We start from the raw sequence: 27,946 nt of genomic DNA on the forward strand, positions 1-27,946 counted from the left end.
GATTTCTTCACCCTAAAAAAGGTGTAATTCCTGTCTGCTAAAGGGGAGTTAAGAATATTGGTTAAAGTTTGCAGCTACTTGCAGCTCTGTGCTGTGGAACACCAGGTAAAGGGTTTTCCCTTTGAGGGAGCAGTGATACACTTTCTATTAGCTGAACAGCTAGGTTTTGGGAGAATGAGCTGAGATTGTCTCAGGTTGCTCTCCAAAACCAGAGGGGTGCTGGCAACTGGTGCTAAAACCTGTGCTGACTGTTCCTAGATAAACAGCTGAGCATTGCCCAGGACAGGCCAGGGGAGGTTTGGCTCTGAAGGGTCTCTGCACCTTCTCTCCTAAGTCTTGCAGCCCAGTCACTGGGTCAGTAAACAGCTACGGTTGTGCTGGTACAAAAATATCATAAATACTTTTTTTTCTGACCAAACTGTCATGGTGCAGGGACATCTTTGGCTAGTTTTGTAAAAGACTGTTGGCTCCAAGATGATTGAAGCCTTGGCCTCTGAATTCGGAGACATTGCAGTGGAGGGGTATCTTAGATCAGACTGAAGTGGGAAGTGACTCTAAGCAGCAGGTTTCCAACAAATAATGATTTTTCCATGTGTTAGGCCTGTGTATCCCCATCCTGCACCTGGTAATGACTGTGAGTGAAAGTTAAATGTTCTTAATGTCTGTGTCTCATCGTTTCTGAAGGGAAGTTCCTGATAGAGGGGAATGCTGAAGCTGGTATGTGTGTTAGCAACTCAGGACTTCCTTGGTGTCCATGTGCCTCTGGATTTCTGATGAGTGGTTCATGAGACAGAGCCTGCTGTGGTCCTGGAGCTGCTCTTATAGCTAGTTCATACAGTTATAGCTGTATGAAAAAAGGACTTGAAGAAAATCCTCTTGTTTTGTTTTTTGTAGGAAGTATTGTGAGTGTGGGTGATCCAAAAAAGAAGTACACGAATTTTGAGAAGATTGGACAGGGGTCAGTATATACTTCTTTCTCCTAAATCTTTCATTTCCTTATGCTAAGAAGAATTCACTGAAACCAGGCTAAATTAGATTGCTGGAAAAGCTGTTGGGGATACTTTGGAAAGTTTATTTTGTTTGATTGTTTGTTTTCTTCTTTTTGTTTTTGTTTGTTTTGCTGGGTTCCACATCCCCCTCCAACTCTTCTCCTGTTCCTGGCAAAGTCACAGGGACTAGGTTTTTGTGCAATTGTGTTGTAATGTAAGAAAGTATGCCATTAGATGATCAGGTTAATAAATAGAGCTACAAGCAGGGAAAGAACTGCAAGACTGTCTTCAAATTACAGATTTGCTTCTGAATCAGCTCTCCTCAAGGCATGTGCTGTGCCTCTCTAGGCAGAGTAGGGGGAAAGTAGAGGTTGTAGGAGAGACTGTACTGAGGCAAAACACTGATCTTCAGTCAGCTCCACGTGCTGAGGCTCAAACTCCTTTCTTCCTCACTACAAATGCCACCTTTGTTTACTTCAGCTTACCCTGTTGCTCTGTTATCATGTTGGGTATTCTGCAAGCCAGGGTGTAGAGCAGTCATGCCACTTAAAATGGAATAAACTCACAGTCCTCCAGTTTGCTGGTTTAGCAGCAAGAGTTTGGATGACCATAGTGTCCCTTATTAGAAGCTGTTTTGCCCGTATATTTTTCTGCTCCAACAATAGCCTTGTCTCAGAAATATTTCAGATGATGTTTACCACTGGAATTACTGCATGTAAAGGAATGGGAGTGAGAGCACTTCAGAGTGATAAGTTGGAAGGGGCACGTGTTAAGCTCTCAGTTTTACTTTCAGACATTAATAAGTGATTTTTTTTTTTTCTCTTTTCTCTGTTTTGTTTAGAGCCTCAGGTACAGTTTACACGGCAATAGATGTAGCTACAGGACAGGAGGTAAGTGCTGCCAGAGTACCATAGCAGTGGATTTTGGATTGTGTCCTAAAAGTTCAAGTTGATGCTACAAAATAAAGACTGTCTTTCAGGGATTCATGACATCTTATTTTTAATGAGGTCTTTATTTATTTACTAATGAGACGTAATTGAGTGGTCTGAGCAGAGAACTGGAAAAAATTACTTCCCAGGTTTTGATTCCTGAATCATTTCATATTTATAAAGGTTCTTTCTGTGATTGCAAAGGCTAGAAGCAAATGTTTGGACTGGGCAGTTCCTCAGTAAAAGTTTCTCTCTTCTTCCCCAAGATTGCTGCCTGTCTCCATGCAAGCTCTTTTATTTGCCCTCTGCTCCTTTGCTTCCTACACTTATGCTATTTAACTTGCATAGAAATAGTTCCTCTCCCACCCTTTGCCCACTTACTTTCTGCCCTTGAATTGTGAGACAAGGAATGCCTGTCTTTTCCTTTTTTCCCCTCACAAATATTGAAAAGTGCCATGCTTATTGCCTGCATAATAAACTAGTAGTGATGGATATGCTGCAGAAACCTTTTCTTCTAGATGGATGACTTTTTAAAAGATGAAAGTGTATGTGTTATTCCAAATATATTTAGGGAAGTCTGCAACAATTTGTGTCTGCTTTGCATTTGTACAGAGTTATTCACCAGTAAATTTCATAATTGTGCTTTTTGCTGAAATTCCTTCACCCCCTTTTTCAGTTCCTGAAGAATTAATACAGTTTAATTGCAGCCTTTAAGGAAAGGTTCTTCTATTTAGTTTGAAGCAATGAGAATTTTATAGGGGGAGGAAGTCCTTTGATGGTTTTCTGCTTTCTTTCTGGACCCCTTGGGCGGCTCCCATGTGAAAATTTGATCTCTTGTATTACAACAGGCTTTCAAATCATTCCTATTACACTAATGAGATCAGGCCTTGGATTTTTAAATCTGCATTTGGAAACTGTAACTTTGTCATGCTGTTGCTTGTTCATTTCTGTGAAGTGCCCTGAACTCAGGAGCTCAGTGCAGGGAAACATTGGAAGGAAACTCCTTTGTTTTGCACTGTAGAGCAGCCTTGGGCTGCTTCCAGGGTAAAAAATGCTGAAGATTTTCACCGATGATACCTATGTCGTATAACTCCACGTTTATTTTGCATCCTAATGCACATGACAGATAAGTAAAATGCCCCCTTATGCACTTAGACCATGTGTCAATCTCTGAGTAGGAGTGAGGAAATATAGGAACCTCTCTGAAACTTCCCCAGTATTGGACTGGGATTTCTTTATCTGCATAAAATGCCTTCCCTCTCTTTGTCTTTCATTCCACTCTCTGGTCTTGTACAAAGAGCAGCCACGGGGGTTTTGTTTTAGTCTTCTTTAGGTACAGTTTGGCAGCCCTTGTGAGTACTGTGGAGCACCAGCATGTCTCTCTGCTCTTGCCTTCTCACCTGTGAGGATTTTTCTGTAGTCTTCCCTGCTATACTATCAAAATGCTAATTGTATCCATTTATATTGGCACTCTGTGACTTGTTTATTTTAATCCTTGTATTTGTGAGTTACTGGCTCCAGTCCATTCACCCAGGCCTCTTTCTCTGTGAGTAACAGTTTTGTAAAGGCAGAGTTTCACTTCATTCCCTTTGCCTACATATTGTACCAAAGACAGTTGAGTTGTAACATCTATGAGTTATTTCTTCCTCCAGCTGTGCTGAGTAGGTTTACTGATGTTAAAGGCTCCTCTGAGGGCCAGGGGCTCTCAGGAAATACTGGTAGTGTGGAAACATTAATACAAAAGTCAAAAATATGTTGTAACCTTCCTGTTCTCTGCATATATACATGCAGAGCAGGTATCCCAAAACAGGCAGAAAGCTGCTAAACCAAAGGGCTGCAACTGACAAATCCATCCCTGTTGCCCTTCAGTCGTGACTGGACATAAAGCTGACTCCAATTCATTTATTTTCAGCTTCTTACCTAAACACTGGTGCTTCCCTCCCCCAGGTCTTGCTGTGACAAAAGAGTTACTACCTTGAAGTACTAAGCATGATTGTTTTATTTACCCACCCTACATTAGATTTCTAGAAGCAGAAATTTGAGTGGGAACAGGTAAAAAACCACCACAAAAATTTCAGAAACATCCAATTCAAGATAAAATTAATAAGAATCCTTCCAGAAAAAAAAAGCTTTTGACATACCAGTCCATGCCAGAGTAAGGGGATCTCTTCCTTGTTACCAAGAAGCTGTAGATGGAGATGGCTATCCAACTGTGACATGGATGTCCAGTATGAAAATGGCAATTTCCCTTGTTCTTTTTGTCATTAAGTATCATTCAGCATGTGCTGCTGGATATGATATGAATGGCTGCAGGAACTTGCAGAGTTATAAAAAGGTAATTGAGTAGCTAAGAATAAAAAAGTGACCTCATGAGGAAAAAGATTTTTCCTCCTTCATGTGAACGTGGGACTAAATCTAGTGGTACTGGCAGGTTTCTGGAGGACTCCTGCAATAATGCTTTACTTGATCTCTTTTCACTGCAGGTTGCAATCAAACAGATGAATTTGCAGCAGCAGCCCAAAAAAGAACTGATTATTAATGAAATCCTTGTGATGAGGGAAAACAAAAACTCCAACATCGTCAACTACTTGGACAGGTATGTCAGTATTTGAAGGGTTCACAGAGGGACTCTGGAGGACAGTGTCTTGTCAGTGTCTTAAGGGTTCCTGGCTCAGCTTAATGCAGGTGTCAGGCAACCTTAATGCTTGTGGGAGTGTGGGTGGCCTGGTGGTCTCTCTCCAGAATGAGGAGAAGAGGAGAAGCGAGTATCTGAATCAGTGTTTATGGGATGTCTAGTTTCTCTTCAGAGATGCTGACAGCTAAGGTCCTGTCAGGACTCCCATTTTTTATCTCTCTCCTTTGCCAAATTTGACATAACAAACTTCCTGCTTGTTTCCTTCATGTTACTAGAAGACAAATAGAAACAGTTTGAACTATGTTATTTTTATTTGTTTTCCTCTTCCTCTTCTTTTCTTTGCTGCTGAGCAATGGTGACGTTTTACTGGCAGAGGAGCAGACTCCTTCCAGGGCTAGGTGTAGTCTTGTCCCTGTGACTGTCCATTGAGGTTTTTGCACAGTAGCATAACAGGAATGAGAGTGAATGACATGTCACCCATAACATGAGGTCTGGGGAGACCTCAACACAGCCCTCCAGTACTTAAAGGGGGCTTTTAAAAAAGAGGGAGAGTGACTTCTTAGGCAGATAGTGATAGAACAAAAGGGAACAGTTTTCAGCTAAAAGAGGGTAGATTTAGGTTAGGCATCATGAAGAAATTCTTTACTGAGAGGGTGGTGAGACACTGGCACAGCTTGCCCAGAGAAGCTGTGGCTGCCCTGGCATTGTTCAAGGCCAGGTTGGGTGGAGCTCTGAGCAGCCTAGTGTAATGGAAGGTGTTCCTGCTCATGGCAGGGGTTTGGAACAAGATGGTCTTTAAGGTCCCTTTGAACACAAAGCATTCTATGATTCTATGATGCTGAAAGCCCAAGAGGCAAAAGCATTGCATGGTGGCTTGAACTCACGATTAACATCACACTGCTGCATTGTGTCAAGCCTGTGTCAGTCAGCTGTTAAAAATATAGCTACTTCCATTTGTGCTGCAGCAAGACGTTCAATCTGCTGTTCTCAACATCTGAATATAGCAGTTCTGATGAACCACAGGTTTGCCTTACTGTAGAGTAAAGACTGCCTGGATAGGGTGAACTGCAGGCTTTAATCTTGGCAGCTTGGGTTTTTTGGAAGATAGAATGAAGGGATGTGACATAGAATCTCTTTTGGAAATTTCAGAGAGGATTTGCACACTTTTTTGCTCTGCATGTATGTCAAAATCTAATCAGCTCTTTCTTTAATAGGTTTCTTTAGCAGGCTTTTAATGTCTTAGCCTAAAAAGGTGGTACTTATAAAATGCAACAGTTGTGTTGCTGAATTTTTGTGGCGCTGTGTCCTATGCACAGCTGTAAAGAGCTGCTTTGTTGAGGGGACAGAACGTCTGCCCCTGAAAATTTTGTGAAAGAGGTGTGTGTGCAGGGAACAGATGTTGGACACACCCTCCTCTCAGAGAGAGCAGAAGAATGTTACCAGTGTAAAGTGAAACAAGTGGTTAAGATTTGCATCTGGTCTGGAGCTGCTATTTTCCCCTGGCTGATTAGAGGCTTTGTTTTGACAAAACTGTTTGGGAGACAGGCTCTTCCCATTAGAGCATCCCTGTGTGCATGCACTTGCCTCATCTAGCCAGTGCATCCCAGCTGCAGAGCAGCTCCATGTCCTGCTGTCTTGTTCAAACTTTCAGCAACAAAAGCTGCTGTTTTTGTCCTCCATTTTCACTAATCTTTTTCAGAGGGATTAGCTTTAGTTTGAGTGTTGCACATGGACAGAGCAGCAACTGGGATGAACATGGGGGTTCTCGTGCTTATTATGCCACTTCATCTCTGCAACTGCAGGATCCTGTTGCTGGGAAGCTGTGTCCCTCCTGCCCAGCCAAATGGGTCTGTGCTTCCCAAGTGCAGAATTAAGCTGATGTTTGGATGCCACTTGCTTGCTTCTGCCTCCTGCTGTCACTGAAGGAGGTGGAGGAAGGATGTGCTGACCACTGAGGGGCCTGGTTTCTGCTTTGTGCTTCTGTTAGTGTCTCCCCTTCTGAGTCCCTAATGGGAGCTGCAGGATAGTCATTGGCATAAACCAGCTCTCTCAATTCTCTTTGCCTCAGCTCCTGCCCTTATGCAAGGGTTTCCTGTGCTTTGGCCTCTCTTAACTGCATGGCCTACTTGCTTGTGGTTAAGCAGCTTTTCTGCTGCAGTCTTGGTGGCCAGCATTGCACAAAGGTGTGCTGTGATATTTAAGATAGGGACATGGCCTAATTCAGCTGTTCTTGGGAGCTGGATTTAGAAGCACCTGGCTTTAAAGACAGTGACACCAGTCTTCTGTACAGACAGACAGCCGCTTGTGCTGAGGTACCTGCTGGAGGTGCCAGTTCCTTTCTCCTGCATCAAAGAGGCCCTCAGAGTTTAGATGGCATCTAAACACAGGCATCAGATGCCCAGTGCTAGGCAAGGCAAACTTGAGTTTCCTTCTGAAGAACTCCTTAACTTAATAAACCCCACAAATAAGTAATAGCCTCTGTTACCCCCGCCCCAAACTGTAGTAGGGATGGATGGTCAGTTAGTAAAGCTGAAGATGTAAGGCAGTCATGCTATAAGAACACTGTTTTTTTTTCCAGGCTACATTCATGTTTGTGTGTTGGAGGCATGATACTGGTGCACAAATCTGTAATGAATGAACTCGCACTTCTGGGCAAATCCAAATTTTACTAATAAAGGATGTGTATTTGTGATAGAGAGGGTTTGGTGGACAACTTCCTAAGGTATCTAAGTGGAACCTGAGGAACACCTTGCAGGATCAGACATTACCTACTCTTGCAGATTGATGGAGAGAAAGCTGTAGACCATCTCCTTCTTCCTCAAAGATTTTCACCAGGTTTTTCTTACTGCCAGTTTGTTTTGGAAGGTGACAAGGTGTGACACCATGCTGTTCCTGATGTCACATCAGAGCAGCATGTAGGTGTGTGGATTTCCTCGTGGTGTCTCCAGAACTGCTGAGAGAGTGGGTTTGAGTCATGCCTACAGTGGGCAGCTCAGTGACTAAAACTGGCAAGAGAGTGGAAAGATCCTCGAGACGGTACCACCCTGAAATGACATTCCTCTGGTGGCAGCTGGCAGGGAGCCACTGTTAATTCCACCTCCCTGTGTGTTATGTCAAATCTATCAATTATTGAGTTGCTAGGGGCTTGGCACATGCCTGTGGCTGCTCATGGCTCAGCTTTGGTTCACAGTGTGGGTCTTGGCTCGCTCCATCCCTTTTGGCTGCAGAGAGATACCAGCTTGTTCCCAGCATGTGGATCCTGAGATTGTCATGCAAAGAGCCTGTTCTGCCCCCGTTCTCACAGTCAAGTGGATTTGGGCTGCAGAGAGTGCTGCTGGCAATGAAGGGAAACCTTGTGATGTCCAGGGTGGTTGATTTGTTGAAAGGGTGCTGATAAAATCTGCAGAGCCTGATTTGGCAGAAGTGAAGAAGTAGCTATAGCATAGGGGCAGGAAGGAAGAGTGTGGGTGGAGTTGGGCTTTCAGAGCCCAACAGAAGGTGAATGACCCACCTTAGAGTTAGCAGGAGTGCCTCTGAAAGCAGTCCTGCTGCTCCTCTCTCACTCAGAAGGGCTGCTCTGAAGGTGGTACTGCTTTTGCAGGGGTCTGTAATGCTGGGGGGGAAAAAGCCAGTTCATCAGCATCTGTTTCATAGAGGATTTTGAAACCTTTCTGCTGAGGGAGCAGAGCCCTGTGTCCTTGGGCTTTGTATCTTGAAAGAATCTCCAGATTACACCTCCCTACAGAGTCTTCAGCATCAGCAAACCAAGATACCCACTTTGTGTCTGGAATTAAATGCTGTCCATAACTGTAACGTTACTGTCAACCAGGTGTAGCTCAGACCACTGTTCCTTTTTGGGGGGATTTTTTTCATCAGCTTAGTGTTGTCAGTGTGTCCTTTGGCAGTGAAGACCACACCTTGCTCACTCCTGTGATGTCTCACTCATCTCTGTCTACTTTCCATGCCAAGCTTAGTAGCTTCTTTCTCCTTCACTGTCCCTTTCTACCTAATTGTTCCCTAGTACCTGTCCTGGCTTTTGCATTTGCCTCCTGGCAAATTCACTCTTCAGTAGAATCAGTGTTTTAGAGCAAAGCAAATGTATCCTTGATGAACTCTAATGCCAGCTGAAGCTTTTAATTGGATTCTCTGCCCTCTCACTTTTGAGTCATCTGTCCACTCACTTGAAAAATGAGAGGATAGGCTGAAAAGATGGGTTTTCAAACTGGTGATTCCTTCCTTCAGGAATGTATCGTCCTGATGTATCTGTCATGGAAGTTTGTGTTGCTGTTGTCCCAGATGGGCCCAAAAAGGCAGAAATAGTTGGTGGTTTGGGCTCTTTTTTTTTTTTTTCTTTTTTCTTTTTTGGTTCTTTTTTTATTTGTTTGTTTTTAATGAGTTAATGCTGAAGTCTTCATCTCCTGTCTTCTACTTTTAGACATGAGTACACATACACCCAGCAGAGAGGAATATCCCAAATGACTGAGAAAACCCACTCTCATCTTAGCTGTCTCCTCCCCATCTTCCTGTGGGCCTTTTTCAGAAAAGACCTGCCTTCTTGGGGCTTCCTTTTTTATTTTAAGTCTTTAGAATTGCTGTTTCATCTGGTAAAGTGTTCTCCTTTGGCCTTATCAACAGTTCTGGAATTTTCATACAAAATCACAGACTAGTTTGAGTGTGGGGAAAAGACTGAGGTGATTTTCAAATGCGAGACGATTAAAAAATAAGTGGTTTTTCGTGATTGTTTGTGGGTAGCCATCTTTTGTGTCATGCAAAACTGTCCCTGTGCTGAGGCAAAGCAGGCAGTTGCTTAGGACAGCAGGATGCCAGGAGTAGTGAAACAGCCCCCAGCCACCTCTTCCAGTGCAAGAGCCCTCAGAAGCCATTGCTGTGTGCCAGATGTTTGGGTTGCATGCTTGGACCCCATCCTTGGCTCTTTCCCTTCTCTTCCAGCAGCAGGAGTAGTTGTAAGGTCAGGTCTCCATCTTAGTCTGTATCCTTTCCATGGCAGAAAATTTCAGCCTTGCTTTTATGGACCAGAAACTTGTAGCCAGCTCTCCCACTGCATTTCTCCTCAACTTTTTGTGCTCACCCTTCTCTTTGGTCATTCAGGTTGTGATCAGATCTTCCCATGTACAGAAGGTACCAGGAGTACATGGTTCCCCCATACTGTTAAATGTGGCTCATGTTTAAAACCCTGTCCATTTGGATTTTAAAATCTGGTTTTGGCTCTTCAGTTACCTTGTAGGAGAAGAGCTCTGGGTGGTGATGGAGTACTTGGCAGGAGGCTCCCTAACAGATGTCGTGACAGAGACCTGCATGGACGAGGGACAAATCGCCGCCGTGTGCCGCGAGGTAAAGCAGCACTCACACTCAGAGGGAGCTCTGGTTGGGAATGGGACACAGACTTTCCACAATCTGTCCCTGACTCCATGGGAATGTCTACAGCTTCAGTAACATGGCAGTCATTCTTTTAGAGGATGGATTTCACCTGTGAGGTTGAATCATACGATTCTAAAGCAAGCCTTGTGTTTCACCCCAGAGGGAGGAACTAGAGTGCGAAATGGGGATGGGAGCTTCTTGGTTTCATCTGTTCTTCAAGTCTTTTGGGACTGTCTTGTCCTCCTAGGACCTGCTGATGCCAGTGTGACATCTCTTTGTAGCCCTGCATGTACTGAATATATGAAAGGCCCTCAGACACTGTGCACTTACTACTGAAAATGCACAGTCTGTTGAGTCCTTTAGTTGGCTAATTGTGGCTGGTGAATCATTTCATGCACAGTAAGAATATCTCAATTATTTTTCAGTGTCTCCAAGCCCTGGAATTCCTCCATTCAAACCAAGTTATTCACAGAGACATCAAGAGTGACAACATCCTGCTGGGAATGGACGGCTCTGTCAAACTAAGTATGCAAGGAACATTACTGCTGGTGACTTATCAACCCATGCCAGTTATCTGCTCTGGGCCAGGCTTTTTAGGGAGATGGGTATTTGAGGTGCTTGATGCTGTCATGATGAACAGGCTGTAGAAATGCTACTGTAGATATTTCTGTGGCATTTGTTTTAATGGAGATTGGCAAACACTAATCCTTGTGAACTGATACCAGACTTGAAGTGAGGCTTGGGTGCTTCATTTAGCTTTGGGCCATCTGTTTATGTGAACTAAAATAACAGTATTTTAATGCTACTCTAGTCTAGAAAGCTGGGTTGGAAGGTGTAAGGCTGGAAGTCTTTATGAACCATCTCTTTAGTCTGGAAAATAGTGCAGGTACTCAAGGGGCAGAGAACTGAAAACCATGTAAATAGAAATAATTTAATCTTACAATGCCAACCCAGACTGGAGTCTAAACGTTGTTTCCTCCTGGTGGTATCACCAGTAATGAAAACCTTGGGACTGTTCTGCCCCTTGGGTGCTAAGGTAGCTGTTGTGCTTGGCATTGTCCATGCAGATATAAGCCTGGAAACCAGTGAATTATTATCTTCCACCTATAACTTTAACAGAATGGTGCTCTCTTTTTCTTCCTCTCAGTTCTGTTGGCCAGCACCCAACAAGCATAAATAAATCTATTTTTGTCGGCAGTGGCAGCAGATATGACTCAAAATTCACAGAGTGCAGATATGCTGAGTAAGAAGGTGGGGTTTTTTTGCACATAATTGCCTTTTAAACTAAAGCTGCACTTTGATAGACTCAGATCTCAGGAGTGTTAGCAATGGATAGCTGATGGGGGCCAAAGTGCTCTTTTCTTATGGAATAACTTCTTTGAGCACAGTGTGCAGGTACTGGGCTGTAGTTTAAAGTTAGAGAAATCCCTGTGGATATGATGCAGTAACCTTCTGGATCTGAGCTGCTTATTGGCTCTGCTGGAAATTTGCCCTGTTTTTGAACCATATGTCCTTTCCTGGTATTTACCCTTGATGAACACACAGCTAGGAATCAGTTTAATTTTCATCATTCTGCCTAAAATTAGACCTGTGATGCCATAGGGGGTCAGGATGGGCGGTGCATCTTGCTGTGTTGATTCTGCTGGGCTCACAAGAACAGATTTAGTTTTCTTTTGGTAAGCCAAATACAAATAAGACACAGGACCCAGTAATCTTTGTGTGAAGGCCCTCCATCTTTCTCTCTGTTCAAAGAAGATAATCATTATAAATTTAGGTAGTTTAATTTTTTCTGAACACTCTTTATGAAATAAATACTGTTTGAGGGATGATATGTCTACTGGGGAAGTAACACCCCTTGGACTGAAGGGGCCCAGACAGGACAATGTGTAGTCTGGGGGTGTATCTAGATAAGACTGTGCATTAATTCCTGTTTTCATATACCCAGGAATGGTCTTTAGACCATGTATTACATGGTGCACTACAGCTGCATAATGCTGCGACACAGTTGAGTGTCTCAGCCTCTGTGTGTGGTTATTTACTGATCTCCATCTTTCACACAGACAAGTTAGCAGCTCTAGAATCCTCATGGGCTCAGGGAGTCAGGTTTAGAAACTTAGCTCTAGACACTGTCCTCTGTATTAGTCACAAAACCACTCTTCCTGTCGCCATTGCAGCAGCAGTACACCAGACAGTGCAGAAGGGTAAAGTGTGCTGTAGCTCTGGTGGTTTTGGAGCAACTTGCTGATTCCTATGTCCTTCTCTTTCCCCTCCACCCTGTTTTCATTTTCCAGCTGACTTTGGCTTCTGTGCCCAGATCACTCCTGAGCAGAGCAAACGCAGCACCATGGTGGGCACCCCGTACTGGATGGCACCTGAAGTGGTGACACGGAAAGCTTACGGGCCCAAAGTGGATATCTGGTCACTGGGGATCATGGCCATCGAGATGATCGAAGGAGAGCCCCCCTACCTCAATGAGAACCCTCTGAGAGTAAGCAAGTGCTTTTCTCTTCTGGTCTTCACTAAGCTGCTGGTGAAGCTGAGCTCATGTGAATCCTCCAGTGTGGTTTCATCACCTCCAGCCCTGTCTAATTCAAATTATTCTGTGATCCCCTTAGATGTCATAGTGAGAAGATTGAGATAGTCTTAGTTAAAAGCCACGGTTTGCTCTGGGTAGCAGAGGTGTGGGTTCTTCCTCTGAGTTAGATCATGCACACTTATAATTTCCCACTTTCTGGGGTGCTAGCAGAGGCAGAAGTTGTACCTGATGGCATCAAAGTAGTGATGTCTTGAAACATTCTACCCTGTGAATGAGAGAATTATGCTGTGAGCAGTCTGGTGTAGTGGAAGGTTCCCTGCCCAAGGCAGGGGTGTTGGAACTACGTGATCTTTAAGGTCCCTTTCAACGCAAAGCATTCTGTCTTTCTGTGATTCTATTAAATTCTATTCTAGTAGGAGATCTTTCCTACTGGCAAATTGTTCCTCCTTGCACATTCCAAGTAAAATTAGAAGTGTAATAAGCCTTTAGACAGGGCTTAAGCCTCCTGATGTCTTTCCTTTGTTTAATTATTAACAAAAGGAGATATGCTGTCAGCATGTAGGGACATCACTGCTCTTAATATAAGCTAGGTTTGTGGCTTTTTCCCCAGTTACATGGGTTGGAGGGATCTAGAAAAAATCTGTTTTAACTTTTTTTTCCCCATCTCTTGCAATGGAAGTGATTTTTGGGAGACAAGTGCAGCATCCATTAAGACTATAAGGAATAAAACAGTGTTGAGTTATAGTAACAATACTTTGGCCTCATTTAACTCAATTTCTCACATGAAATGCTGAAATGGATGAATTTTGAGTCTTTTAATTCTCAGAGGAGGGTGTGTGTGTGTGAATGCTTCATCCCCAAGCAGTAGCAAAAATGCTTTTTTTTTCTGCAGGATGTTAAAACATGCCTAAAGGTCTTCTGGACATCATTTTGGAAGGAGCCAACTGCATCTTTATCATGTTCATGTGTTAGGCCTTGTGCACTCAGGCAAAGTACCAAGAGAAAAAAAAAATCTATTTAGTCAGGGTTACCTTCCCATGAGGATATAGTCATTACAGGAGTAATGGTAGAATCATGCCAGCTAACTTCCCTATGTAAACAGGGTCTGGAATGTTGTTTTTGTCCTTGTAATCCCTTGAGAGGCCTGCAGGATCCAAATGGAGATTACGAGGGTAAAACAATAAAGGATTGGATCTCATCCACCAAAAAAGAGGTCTGGCAGCTATTCTGTTTGCTGAAATGTAGGCATTGATTAGTCACCCTGATAAGGTGGCGTGTTTTCCTCCCCATTGAACTGTGGGGAGGGAGAGGAGAAATGGGTGTCTCTAATCCAGAGATGGAATCTAATCTTCATAACCTCCTGTTTCCTGGGTGCCTGTTTTTGTCTTAGGCCCTGTATCTCATTGCCACTAACGGGACTCCAGAACTGCAGAATCCAGAAAAGCTTTCACCCATATTCCGAGACTTCTTAAATCGCTGTCTTGAAATGGACGTGGAAAAGAGAGGTTCTGCAAAAGAGCTGCTGCAGGTAGGTGATGGGGAGCAAGACTGGACCAAGGTGATCATACCATCCTGAGTGAGGCCAGGCTTGGGGTGAGATCTTGTTTGAGGTTGTAAATACTGCATCAGCTGAAGGCACAAGCACAGCTAAGGTAGCCTCTCAGGGGAAAAAAGCAACTGAAAACCGCAACCCCCAAAGGTAAATCTGTAATAAAGTGTTAACAGACTGCTCCCTTTCCATGCTGTACTGGCTACTGGCAGCAGCTGTGCAGCATGTTCTGTGTCCAGCCTCAAAGAATAGCTGTGCCCCAGGCCTGCCAAATGCTGAGCCCCCTGATTCTTACGGCTTCTTCATGCAGCTGGCCATGACATCTGTATGTGTTGTCACAGTCTTGTCATGCTTGTTCCAGTTTGGAGAGCGGGAAGGCTTCTAGCTATCAAATATTCTGGCTGTCTTCTTTCTGGAGGAGGGATCACAAGCTCTTTGAAATGTGCATGGTTTCCATTAACTGGAGCAGTTCAGTGTTACCACATTTTGCCCAATGTTACTCCTTACAGAGGTGATGGAACAAAACTTGAGATATCTTAATTACAAAATGTCTTGGGTTTGAAGGGACCTTAAAGGTCCTCTGGTTCCACTCTGCCTGTCATGGGCAGGGACACCTTCCACTAGACCAGGCTGCTCAAAGCCCCATCCAGCTTGGTCTTGAACAATTCCAGGGACAAGGCAGGCACAGCTTCTCTTGGAAACTTGTGCCAGTGTCTTACTGCCCTATAATCAGATATTTCACTGAAAATCCGGTGACTTAGTCTGAACTCCTGGTGAAAGTTGAGGACCAAGCTGCCAGGCTTTTTACCAACATGGATGAGAGGATTGGTTTGTGTGTTCTTTCTGTCAAATTTACTGTGAGGGTGGAATATGTAAGTCTTTATAAAATAAGTCTATGACCAGGAACACTCAGACCTAAAGTATCAGACAGTTTCCATTTTTTGTTTTCCTTTCTCTCCACTAATTTGTCTAGTGGGCTCAGACTTGGATATGTTGCTGCCTTCTGAGACTATAATGAAGCATAAATGTCTGACAGTATGACAGTAGCTGAAAGATCACTTTTTCTTCTGGATTTTTCAGTCCTAAAATATCAGAAAGAAGTTACATCCTGTTCCTTGGAGCAGGAGAACATTCTGACTGTAACACTTCAGCCTGTTCTTAACTACCTCATGGCCTCTGAATTTTTACTTTATTTTTTCCATCTCTGAAGCATGTAGCCTTGGATGATTGATCCCTTCTGATGCTCAAAGTCCTGTGGGTTATAGTTGCATTTTGTTTTCAGAACAGTTTAGGGACTTGCCCTTCACTCTCACCTGAGAGCTGTTTTGATAATCAATATTGTTTTATTTAAAGAAGTGCACCTGTATAAGAGACTGAATGCTGCTGTGTTGCAAGTTCTGTGCTGCTCTCCTAAATTTCAGCTGCTTTGCAAATTTCTCATCTCTGGTAGAAGGCCAAGGCAATGCTTTCTCCAGACCTGTGACAACAGGGAACAGGGAAATGAGAGGTGATTCCAGCACAGAGTCCAGTGCTTTGTGTTTGAATCATGGAAGCTGGTTTTAGTACACCTTCTTTCACACTGAATTTCACTATAGGTTTTGCAACTTTATAATTCCTATGGGGAATTCACTGAGTTTTGCTTGATCTTGAACATACACAAAGGTTGGATAATTTAGCATGTGTTGGGTGCAAATCTCTTCATCACTTCAGGCAATCCCCAGAATTTTGTGGTAGTAACAGATCTTCTGGTTTCACATTTTCAGAGACTAGAGTAGGTTCTTAGATTTCATAAGGGCTTAGGTGAAAATGTTTAGAATAGCCACTTCTGGTGCATGTTCTGAAAAAATTTAACAATTTTTCCTCTTGTTTTGTCCTAGCACCAGTTCCTGAAAATTGCAAAGCCTCTATCCAGTCTCACTCCTCTGATTATTGCAGCTAAAGAGGCGGCCAAGAACAACCATTAAAGTGGTGAAGTCAATGCAGTCAACCTGTCAAGACTTCCAGATGTTCATTTCAGAGACTGAATTACTTGCCCCTCTCCCCTTCTGCTCCCTCTTCACAGGGGTGTTCTCAAAACTTTGACTTGCCCTGAAGGGTGGCAGAGGCATCGTTCACTGAATGTGGAAGGGCACACAACAGGGACGTGGCTGATCTTACATGTGAACTGTCCTTCCATCCTCGTGGTGGGGATGAGAGGGGAAGAACATTTTGTATGGTTGAGAAGATCTTTCTGAGAGCGTCTGAACCTGACCTACACGTAGCGAAGCCAGTTTGTTTTCATATTTCTTATGGCGTTTATTTTTAAAAATAATGTGGAGCCTTAGACCATGTTTATCTTAATAAATTAAATCTTTTGCTGGCTGCACTTATCCTGCTTCTGCCAAGCTGCTGTCACACCATGGAGGCTGCTCTGTGCTTTGGATGACACGAGGAGGAAAGGAAGCAGGCAGCAGCAGTATGAACAGCTGTCAGCTGAGAGGGGAACGAGGGTGTGAAGGTGTATCCCTCCTGCAGCACTGCTGGATGCTTCGAGGAAGATGGACAAAGCCTCTGTGTGCTTCCTGCAGCCATTGGAGAGCTAAATTCATAAATAATGTCTTTGCCAAATTGTGTGAACTGCTCCCTACTGCCCCTCTCCCCTTCCCCCTTTAGTGGTAACTCTAGTAGTTAAACAAATCTCAAATATTTTTTGTTGTTCTAGGAAATAAATCACAGGAAAAAAAATGGCAGAAGCTCTTTTAGGGTTATTTTATCAGCGCTGTGAGGCTTTTTAGAGACTCTTGCCCTGTGTGATAAAGCAAACAGAGCAATTACTATTCTAAAGACAAGATTTGCCTGCAAAATTGAAAAGTCTTGTTTCTTAGAGCAAGTCCAATGGAAAACAAACTGATCATGGATGCTGCTTTCTCCTTGGAGACGTGGGGACATGAATTTTTTGAAATGATGGTTTCTTTATGCTACTGATTCCTTGGGTTGCCAATAGTCTGTAAAACAACAGGAAACCTGGAACTACTAGAAGAGGGACTGGTTGTAAACACTGGGCTTATGTTCAACTGTATACTGATTTTTAATAAAGCGACTGCTGCGTTTCTTAACTTGGGGCTAGAGGAGAACTGGAGAATTTACTGTCACCAGACAAGTCTCTCATTGCTCATATGGTCACCAGGTACTTGAATGTGTTGGATGAAGTAATATAACCTTGTTTCTTACCCCTTCTTCTGCAGTCCTTTGGGATAGCAAGTGGCTCCCAAGGGAGTAACTTTACATGTAGAGAAAATTGATAAAAAAGTCATCTTTCTGTTGGACAGAAATTCATTCCTTCTTGCTGAGACCTGCTGCTGGTTCAGCCTTTTCCTCCCTGCACCTGGGCTTTAATTAAATGTATTTTTCTATTGGCTTCACAGTCCATGACAGCTCTTACTGCAGCTTTACTGGGTGAAGATAGTTTGTGAGTTCTTTTGCTTCTGAGGGGCCTTCTCCCATCCTTTGTGCTCCTGAGTGGTCACTGTTTGACACAAGGCTGAGGGGTGAAGTCTATTGCCTGAATTTGCAGCCTCTCTCCTTTCATGTATGTATATTTCATCTCCCACTATTATTAAGTTTCCTCTCACAAAGGTTGTATCCAAGGATGAATTCCTTGGGCAAAACAGTAGGGCTGCCAACCTGGAAAGGGCTGTGATCTGTTGATGAGCTCATTTTCTTGGAGCTCAGGTGGAGATTGTGGAATGGAAGGCCACTATGCTTGAATAATTCCCTTTGAAAAGGACTTTGTATTCCCTCTGGAAGACTCAGGATGGCATATGTGGGAGGAAAAGAATTAGTGGCTCGATCCCTCTTGATCTAAAGTCTCATTCGACTGGCAGATTTGGCAATTAACTATTTTTCTGACAGCACAGGGTTCAATTTGATCCACAATGTGTTTAATGTCTCTGACTTCTCCTTAATTCCCTTCCCCACTCCATTCCCTGCATCTCATTGAGATGAGAACCTTAATGCAGACATGCCCTATCTGTGAGCATGCACAGGAGCTTATTCTCCTGGAGCAAGATTTCTGCCAAACTTCCCCAAAGAAGATAGTAAAGGTTATTTGTATGTGTTTTAATTTGTTCTTCTGGATCCTCCATTGCATAAGGGAAAGGGATCAACAGCGACTGTTTATCCCTCTTCTTACAATGTCCTTCTTGTCTCCTCAACTTCCACATCGACTCTGTCCTGCCTGGTTTCTGTTGGCTGCTGGAGAGGAGTGTTGCCAAAAGCCTTTCCTTCTGCTGGGAAAAGCTGCAAGACTGTGACCATGCTTGTGTGTCATCTTGTCTCAGGCTGTTTTGTCCCCACTTGTGATGGATGGGTGGGAGGGAAAAGGAGGTGATTGCTATGGTTTGCCTGGACCTGGTTTCTAGTTACAAGGCACATCATGTTTTTGTTCTCAGAAAATCTTAAAAAGTTTTGCAATTAGCTTAATCTTAGGAGAATGGATTTATTTTGTCCCAGTTGTTCTGAAATGCATCCTTTCCTCCCCTCTCCTTTCATGTGTATTGCCTGGCATCAACACCTCCATTAGCTTTTGAAGAGCCCTGTACAGCACCTTCCTGTCCACAGAGGGCTCTTAAATAGTGACTTTCTGACTTACAATTTAACCTCCAGGGTTTTTTTTTTTTTTGAGAATGTCTTGTCCCTGTGGTTACTTGAGAGCAACTCCAACTGGACAGCTTCTTCGGTGCATTTTTTCCCCATACTATCTCTTATTAACTGATTTGCCAGAGTTGAAGACATTTTTAATCACAGCCCTTAATAATTTATTTGCCTGCTAATATTAAAGTTCTCTCCTCCATATTAGAACATTAAATATTCAGTTGTTATGACTGTCCTTTCAGAAAATTGATTCCCTTTTTGAGGGATCTCAAGCAATCTCATACCAGAAATAATTTTGAATCCTGCAGTTTACAAAGGTTACAAAGGGCTTGGTGGAGAGAGAGGCTAAAACTCCTTTTCTTAAAGCAGAGATTGTCTTATTTGAGTATCAACTGGTAGCTTCAATAAGACTTTTCCTATGTTTCAAGAATGGGCATTGATTTGTATTTAGCTATTAAGGTTTAGAGTTTTTTTAAACAATTTGACTTGGGTCCAAGAGTTTGTATGTGAGAGGGGTGTGGAGGCCACATGGGAAGAAGGCAGGTTATTTGGACAACACTCTCAGGCACATGGTGTGATTCTTGGAGTTGTCCTGTGCAGGGCCAGGAGCTGGACACAATGATCCTTTTGGATCCCTTCCAACTCAGGATATTCTGTGAGGATATTCTGAGAGTGAAGAGCCAGGACAGGGCTGGAGGGCACAGCAGAACTGGCTGGTTGCAGCAGCAATAGCACACCTTTAACCATCCCTGAAATGCCTTCATTGAATGGATGTGTTTTTAAAGAACATAAATCTGACTGATCAGTCGCTCCAGGCTCTTCTCTAGGCAGGCATTATGCTCCTACCAAGCTGCCTTCCCCTTTTAAACAAAAGGGGTGCAGGGATTTCTCCAGCAAAGGAGGCTCCTTGAGAAAGGAGGTTTCCATGGAGACACTTAGTTAACTTAAACGATCTGGCTAAGGCTTGAGAAGAGGTTTGGTGAGTAGACACCACATCGACACAAAAGCTGCTGTTGTGCAAAGCAGCTGGGGTTGCTGCAGTGTTTTATTGCCAGCTTGATGCCCCTTTTCAGAGGGTTGGTTTTGAAAAAGTGCTGAGAATGTTGCCTGGTCAGGAATGTGAGGTGTGTAGAAGTCTGGCTGTTCTTAGCTTAGCTGAGATCTCTGTCAGTATCCTGATCCATCTGTCTCTCAAATTGCCGCAGGTTGGTGTAAGTAGGGCACATTTGCAGCAGAGGACTGTGCAAGAAAAGATTGCTGTGGCCTGTAGTAGGTGCTTGCTTCCCTGGAACCCACCCTTCTTGGCTGACAGCAAAATGGGTTCTGACCAGTTTCCAAGGATAATATTGGTTTGAAACCCATTCCTAATTAAGAGCTTGCATAGTCCCTTTGTCTGGTGAATGACATCTTCAAATGTTAAAATTGTTAAAGGTGCACTGGTTATCCGCTCATCTTTCCCCCATAAAATAGTCAGATTTTTGAATGGCTCCTTTTTTCAGCTGTAATAGAGAGCCTGTAGATGTATTTTGGGGTGGTAAGCCCAACTGGATGGAGCGTATGTCTAATGAATGCTGTAGGATCTCATAGTTTGTTGCTAATGACAACTCAAGGTGACAAAGTTGGGATTTTCGAGAAGCAGCCGCCAACTGTGAAAGGGAATGACCAACAGCAACAGAGCTGCAATACAGATGGGAGCTGGACAGCAACTTCCTGCCAAAATGGAGCCTACAGGGAGTGGTGGGAAAGAGACAGAGTTGGTCCAAGGGGTAGGATGAAGCAAAGGTTAAAACTTCAATTCCACAATTGCTGAGGAAACGCAGGGAGTGCCACAGCAGCCTGCTGCATCTCAAGGCAGTGTTTCTGAAGGTGGAGAGCAGAAAGGAGCCTGAGAAAGGGAAAGGTGCTGAAAGTGGAGACTGGAGCAGCAATATGGCTCTGAGTCACAGCCTGTGCTAAGAGCTGGAGCTAATCCAGGAAGTTCACAAAAAAATGACAAAATTCAGCTGAAAAGAAAAAGAGGAGCTAGAACGGAGGAGATGGCCTTGATGTGCCAAGGAACTGAAGAGAGGCCAGATTTCCTGAATGTGTGAAACAGCAGAAACGAATTTAACACAGGCTTCTGTGGATGACAAGTAGCTTGTTCCCTCCTGCCTTGTCGTGTCTGTTAGTGATCAGCTCTGCTTTGGGGTCATGTCAGCAGCCACCCAACTTCAGTCTCATGTTTGTAAAGAAGGCTTTTTGCTCTGCACTTGCTGATTTCTGACTGCAGCTGTCTGCTGTTGGTAGATGTCTTTGTGTCTTGTCCCACCTGGAAAAACAGGGGCTGTTGCAGTTCTAAAATCTGCAGGATAATGTATTTCTCTTCATGCTGTCTTGGCATAACTCTCCTGTACTGTACTGCTGGGTTTGTTTAATGTGCCAGGTCAGCTCAGCCATTTTAAAAATAAAATGGAAACCTTAAATAAAACCTTGATTAATTACTTGGTTCTGCTTGATTTGCTGTTTCAATGATCCTTGCAGTGATGGTAGAAATTAATGGGGGTGCTTGAAGGAGGGGTTGTGTTTCTCTGACCTATTTTAGATTAATCAGATCTTACTTGATTGAGCAAAGTGACTACACTAAAAGCTGTTGCAGCAAGTGTGACTTTCACCACTTACTTTGACGTGTTTGGACATAGTTAATGTTCTGGAAAGCAGGCTGGAAGCAGGATCTAAACAGCTTGAAGAAGAAGAGGAGGAAGCTTGGATGCTTGTTTTCTCTGCAGGTAAAGTTTGGTGTCTGAGGTTCCTGGTATGGAGGAGGAAATCAGGGCTGGGTTTGAGTGGGTAAGTGCACCACCTTCCCAGCATCACTTTTCCTTTCAGGGTTGGTAGGATAAGGCTGATGAAAAGAGCAGGAGTTTATCATACTGCCTGGGTATTGCCTGACCTGGATGTTTTACTCTGCAGTCTGAGAAGCCCAGCCCAATGCTGAGAGGACTTTCTGAGGTCAGCATCTCTGGAACGTGGGGGTAAGGATCACTGAGAAGCTCTGCCAAGCTCTTTTGAGTCAGCTGGGTGCTGAGCCAGGTTTTAGAGAAGTCACTGAGAGAAAAGGGAACACCCTGAATGGGGGACTTAAACAACTAGAATAAGGAAATCCGTGTTACTCCATAAAATCCCCTCTGCCCAGAACAGATGCTGGAGCTCAAGACTTCTTTCCATCAGCTCTTTTTCAGGAAAGCCAGAGGAGATTCCCATCAAGCTGTGTTTAACAAAGACAGGGGCCCCATTTTTTGAGCAAAAGGAACACTGCAGCCAAACTGGCAGGGATTTGGGGTGATTCTCTCTGCCATGATGTGGTAGCATCCCATGTTGGATGTCCTTGTCCCATTAGAGAAAGAAAATCTGACTTGCCCAACACCACCTCCCCTTCAGAGAATGGCTTGGGTTGAAAGGGCCTTAAAGATCCTGTAGTTCCAACCCCCCTGCCTTGGGCAGTGACACCTTCCACTAAACCCAAGTTACTCAAAGTCCCATCCAACCTGGCCCAGAGCAATTCCAGGGATGGGGCATCCACACCTTCTCTGGACAACCTGTGCCAGTGCCTCACCACCTTCCTAGTGAAGAATTTCTTCCTAATATCCAATCTAAACCTCTGTTTCATTTTGAAGCCATTTACCATTGTCCTGTCATTTCATGCCCTTGACCAAAGTCCCTCTCCAGCTCTCTTGTAGCCCCTTTAGGTACTGGAAGGTGCTCCAAGGTCTCCACAGAGCCTTCTCTTCTCCAGGCTGAACAACAAACACCTCTTCCTCTGAAGCTTCACAAAGCAGGGTACCAGGCAAAAATGCTCATGGTAATGTACCCCCAAAATGCCCCTGAAATTATTACTGGGTTGGTGTCTGGTGGCTCTACCCCCTGCCCCATGGAGGGAGCATAGTGTATTCTAGCTAGCTACCATTAGCCATGATTTCTAGGGAGAACTTTCTGTTTTGGAGGCTTCTTCCCTTGGTTGAGTTGCCCAGCAGTTGATGGGGATGGGGGATGTTTGACAATTAATGATGTCAAGGCTTTAAGAAATGCTTTGCATTGATTTCAGTGAAGTATAACTTGTCTGAAGGCTCTTCAGAGCCTGAGGCAACTTTCATTGAAGGTAAATTGGTAAACAAATTTAAAAACAAATAATTGTGAAGGCTTATTTGGTCGCCTAACAGTTTTGGAGTCAGATACATAATTCTGGAGATGGACACAAGGTGGTGATGCTTTGTGTTAGACCAGCTGATCTATAGAGGGGGAGCAGGAAAGACAGCAAAAAGCTTTGGGGAAAAAAGAGCTTTTAGCCAGAGCCAGACATAGCAAACTGGCAGCTAAATCCTAGTGGGAGCAGTTATGCTGTGTGTAACTGCAGGATATTAGTTTATTTAGGAATGAAATGGGGGAATAAGCAGTAGGAGAAGCAATACCCTGCAGGTACAACAGAGAAGAGGTGTTCATCACATGCTGCAGGAGCACTGCAGCTCCTCATGCACAGGGTGCTTTGACTGGGTCCCTCACTTTCTGGCAGCACCAGAAGACTTCCAAGTTTTGGTTCTGAAGCTCATCTTTGAGGAGGATCTGCAGTTTGAACTCGGTGAGCAGGGAGCTGGCTGAGCTTGCCCGATCCTTCTTCATTCCTGGGGCTGCGATGCCCTCTCCCGGCAGCTGCACCGAGGAGGCTTTGCCATTTATGTCAGTTTTCTGCGAGCAGCGTGAAAAGAAACTTTTTCGTTTCTTTTGGAGGATACACGCTGAAGGCAGCCGGGCTACGCCAGCATGGATAAGGAGATCATCCCGAAATCTGGTGTCCTGTTATGCCTATTCCCTTGTGATCACCTCTCCTCCAGCTTTGTTTCCCTGCCGTTTTTAAGTTGCAGCAGCATTGTAAGGCAAATGTGTTCCCCCAGGGCACGGGGTATGTGTGAGCCTCTGCTCCCATCCCAGCATGGGTGCCTAATGCTGGCTTCACCAACACCCTGGTCCTTCCCGCAGGTCTGGTGGGAATTTCTGGTGGGCTAGGTCTGCTCTGTCATGCTGGTTAAGGCTGCTAAGGGAGAAGGGACACTGTGCCACCATGGCTGGCAGGGTTAGGAGAGGTTGCTGGGCAGAGGCTCCTCCCCTGTGAATGCAGTCAGGGGTGAAGTGACCCACGACTCGTCCCTCATCCCACACCTTGTGTCCTAAAACCACTAACCTGCGTAAATTTGGGGCTAACAGCTCTCTGGCAGTCAAGGTCGTGCTCCTGCTGGCCATGTGTGCAGCTAAATGGTGTCCAGGGCTTAGGTGTGCCTGGTTTGTGCCCTGGAGGGCAGCAGGCAGGTAAGAGTCTTCTCTTTTCTCACCTGAAAGGGAGAGCTGAAATTCCCAAGGCAGACTGGGGGTGAGTCTAGAGTGGCACAGGAGGGCAGTGAACTGAGGGGAAAACTGCTCCCTCAGTCCCTCCCCTTTTCATTCCCCAGCCTTGTGGCTGCATGAATGGTGAGTGCCTAGATGGGAAGCACCCACTGCTTTCTTCTGTTCCTCACATTTTCTAACCACATCAGCCTCTAATCCCACATCTCGCTCAAGGCCTTTGTGTTTTGTAGTCACTCTGAAGACCCCCAGGCTTTGTGAAGAGCCCAAGCCAGGGACACTGTGAATTGTCCCATCCCTTTTCCACCTGAAGGATTCACCAGGTAAGTCCCAGACATGGGGCACAGAAGAGTTTTAAGAGCCTGAGTGGTGGGAACCATCTTTGCTAGTCCAAAATGGGACATCAGCTCTGTGTTCCCACAAAACTCTGGCTGCTCAGTTCCCCCAGGGGTGGTTTATAACCCTGGGGTAATATGGGATCTTGCTGTGACATCCTGACTGAGGAGCAGCAGGGTGTCCCCACCACTCTGGAGGGAGGAACCATCAGGACAGGTGTAATGTGGACCTCCAGGTTCACCCACCAAATAGGAGGAGGAGGCAGCACAGACCAGCTGTCTGTGTGCTCAAGAAACAAAACCCTGAAGTGCTTAACTCCTGAGATCTGTCACAGTCCTCCCTCACCCTTTGCCACATTACATGTCTTGGACACAGGAAAATTTGGCCAAGGGATGTTTTATCACACCCTCTTCTTCCTCACTGGTCCTTGCATGATTCCCCCTCTGAGAGTCCCTTGGCCTCTCAGGGTACCTCAAGTTGTATCCTCCTGGGTGTGTTGCAATCCCCTGATTTCTGCCAGGAAAGACAAAAACGATGCCATTTCTTAAACAACAGCCACAAATTATGGAAGAAGAGTGAGGACTGTCCCTTTCTCCCTTCATGCAAGGCAGTAAGTAAGCTAAGTTTTGTATCTGGTGGGTTGCGTGCTCCAGAAGAGAGTGCCATGTCTTGAGCACAACTAGTTGGATTTTGCACCATTATCCGCAGCCACTGCCATCCTTGGGAAGGGACAGCAGCATTTTTTGGGAGTAAGTGCATTTAAAAACACCAGCATCTTGCAAAACCTGCTGCTCCCCATTTTCACTGTGCCTCTGCTTTACCCTGAGTCTCCCCACACCAACACTTTGGGGGTGCTGATGCTCTCCCTCGTTTTTTTTTGTGTCAGATATGTGTGTCAAGGGGTTCAGGCTGGGAGATGGCAAGAGGACATCCCACCCCCCCCACCCCCCACCCCCCCTTCTCCTGCAGCCTCATCCTCTGGGGCTCAATGTGAAGCTGGTGGTGAACATCTTTAAACTTGGACATGCTGTGCGTTGAGGGTCTGGAGGAGTTTCTGCTGTCTTGTGATGGGGCTTGTAGCTGGCCAGGGTTCTTTTTTCCCCTCTCATCCCATCCTGTGTCCCTCCAGGGATTGACATTTCTGCTTTTTGGTGGGATATGACTTGTTGCAAAAAGCAGATGCTGCTCATCTATGGCTGTGCGTCTGCCACTTGGATCAGTTCAGGTCACTTCCTTCTCCCCCCACTTCCTTTATCATTCCTGGAACTACCATAAACTGTGCCATTTCTGTCAAAAAATCCTGTGGGGACATCATTACCTGCTTTGGAAATTCAGCAGCTGCTCCTCGTGCAAATGTGCTGTGAGGGATGGGGGACATGATGGTGACACAGGCTGGCCCCTTATGCTGCCAAGGCAGTGTGTTGTGAGAGGACAAATGTCCCAAGGATCTTCCTTCCACTGCAGAGAGCTTTTTTGGGCTGATAATGTTGCTCAACCCTGTCCCCTTATCTTCACGTAGCCCTCGGGGTTCATCCTCACCATGAGGATGCAGCAGCTGGAAGAATGGCAGTCTGAACAGGGATGAAGGTGAGTACCCTTCAGAAGTTATTTAGGGGAATTGCTCACCCTACTACTGTCTTCAAAGGCAGAGCAAAGCACTCAGGCTCTCTGTGTTCTTCACTACTCCTTAAACCTTCCAGGCTGCTCCCATGCCATGCTATGCCTGGCCATGGACCTTCAGGACCTCAGTGTGGCCCTCTGACAAAGCTGGGCTCAACATGGCCCAAATACATAAAGAGAAAAATCCAGTAGATCAACTCAGGAGATTAAAACTGTAGCATACTTGGAAAAGCTGCTGCTTCCTAAATCTCATTAGTGCTTCTTAATCTCACCCTTTCCTGCCCTAATTATCAGATTTCCAGGAATTAGACCATAAAGCAACTAATTTTTCTAGAAGCCCATACACAGCCCCATGCATTTTTACTCCAGCCAACTAAGTGTTAGCTGGAAAACCACCGGCAATAAAACCAGCTGCTTCTACCTTCATGTCGTGTGGTTCCTGCATTTATTTGATTCCAATTTTCCCAATTCCACAGGAAGAGTGATGTTATTTTAGGACCAAGTGCTAAGTAAGGATTAGCAAGACTGTTTTAAAGTGGAACTCTTACATGCCTTCTGCTCATCGTTCAGTTTTGGAGTGAACCAGGCTGTCACCTCTGTAACTCATTTTCTAGTTAAAAGTGTCTCTTTGCAATGTGAGCTGCACAAAAACTGTTGGGCCATCCTTTTTGGCCTGTTCTTGCCCTCTCTGTTTCCAAGGGCAGTTTGCTGTTTTTGCTTTTGAGGGACCCCCTAATCTGTCTACTCATCTAACAAGAAAAGTCCCAATGTGAGAAATCACAGGGATGAAAGAACTGCACCACTGGTATTTCAGAGAGCCTTCCAGAGCTGGAGGGGATGATTGTTTAGTTTCCAATGCAGCAAAGAGCTTTTATGGGGCAGGAGGAGCTGCATGAGGTTGTGCCTAATCCTGAGAAACTTTATTATGAGATTTTACCTCTCTGAAAGTCCAGGGTGCATTGGAGGTTACAAAATACAACCTGCTTTTGTTGTACTGACCTGTCCCCTCTCCCCCTTCAAATGTAGTCATAACTCTAATAGGATTTAGATATTAAAGCCCAAACCCATGCAAAACCCCAAGTTAAATAAGCAGTTTTGCATCTGGGGTTGCTCAGAAACCTGGTGCAGTGGATTCCTGGCTGGGGTTTACAGCCATGGAAAATGTTTTCATGGAGGAGGTTCAGGAGTTTTAGTTCTGAGGCTCAGTGATGACACATCTTTCCCAAATCTCCTTTGGGATATTTCCTCAACTCCCATCTTTTGGACAGTTAATTCTGCCACGGTGGGATGTGAATACCAGCTTCTCCTGTTCTGGGTGGGCAAGGGATAAATGAATCAGTCCAGGTTTGTCCCCAAGTCCCCAGTGTCTCCTAGAGCCATCCGATGAGCAGCAGTCCGTGTCCCATGATGAGATTTTAATTTTTCTAGCCTTGGGGACTGAATTTATTAAGCCTCTCATGGCCCCTCCTACCGGGGGAGGGCCAGCTCCAGCAGCCTGTCTAATACAGGGTGTCACACAGCGGTGCCACCATTCGCGTCCCGGAGTGTCACAAGCAGAGGACACAGCCACCCAAGTGCAGCGGAAAGCAAAAATAACCTCTCCATGTGCGTCACGGCGCGGTGAGTTCCCTCCTCCCTCCGAACCCTCAAAGATGCTCCTGCCTGCTGAACTTCACCCCTGCCTGCCCTTTCCTGCTTGCCCTGAAAGTTAGCACCGAGGAGGAGAGGTTTAGTTCACTTTTCCTTTGTTATCTGCTCATTTCTGTGTGTGCTGGTTGGGATGCGACAGCGGGCGAACCACCCGGCTCCCGCCCGGGCTGCGGCCACAAACAAAGCCCAGAGAATAGGGAGAAACGATAACAAAAGGGCAGGGAAGGGGGGGGATTTGTGAGCGGGGGGCTTTCTGGTAGTTTGCTGGGGAGGAGAAGGTGCTCAGCAGTCCTGCTTCGCCCAGGGTCCGAGCTGGATGAG

The 27,946-nt window shown here is 44.9% G+C and overlaps 2 protein-coding genes across 12 annotated transcripts in view; both read left to right on the top strand.

Moving 5' to 3' along the window:
• Window positions 1–21,129, top strand: part of PAK1 (p21 (RAC1) activated kinase 1) — an 89,483-nt gene extending 68,354 nt beyond the window's left edge. For all 11 annotated transcript variants that reach the window (XM_085066667.1, XM_085066659.1, XM_085066650.1 and 8 more), the window contains 8 exons: window positions 895–958; window positions 1,831–1,879; window positions 4,402–4,514; window positions 9,788–9,905; window positions 10,358–10,457; window positions 12,224–12,420; window positions 13,859–13,996; window positions 15,895–21,129. In XM_085066667.1, the coding sequence (XP_084922793.1) occupies window positions 895–958; window positions 1,831–1,879; window positions 4,402–4,514; window positions 9,788–9,905; window positions 10,358–10,457; window positions 12,224–12,420; window positions 13,859–13,996; window positions 15,895–15,981 (866 nt within the window). In that variant the 3' untranslated portion in view covers window positions 15,982–21,129. The remainder of the gene's footprint in view (window positions 1–894; window positions 959–1,830; window positions 1,880–4,401; window positions 4,515–9,787; window positions 9,906–10,357; window positions 10,458–12,223; window positions 12,421–13,858; window positions 13,997–15,894) is intronic.
• Window positions 21,130–27,504: 6,375 nt separating this feature from the next.
• GDPD4 (glycerophosphodiester phosphodiesterase domain containing 4) overlaps window positions 27,505–27,946 on the top strand; it is a 37,206-nt gene continuing 36,764 nt past the window's right edge. The window contains exon 1 of the mRNA XM_085066790.1: window positions 27,505–27,595. The gene's annotated coding sequence lies outside the window, so the exon portion shown is untranslated. The remainder of the gene's footprint in view (window positions 27,596–27,946) is intronic.

Source organism: Lichenostomus cassidix, chromosome 1 (assembly GCF_008360975.1).
Source record: "Lichenostomus cassidix isolate B80296 chromosome 1, HeHo_3.0, whole genome shotgun sequence".
Lineage (NCBI taxonomy): Eukaryota > Metazoa > Chordata > Aves > Passeriformes > Meliphagidae > Lichenostomus > Lichenostomus cassidix.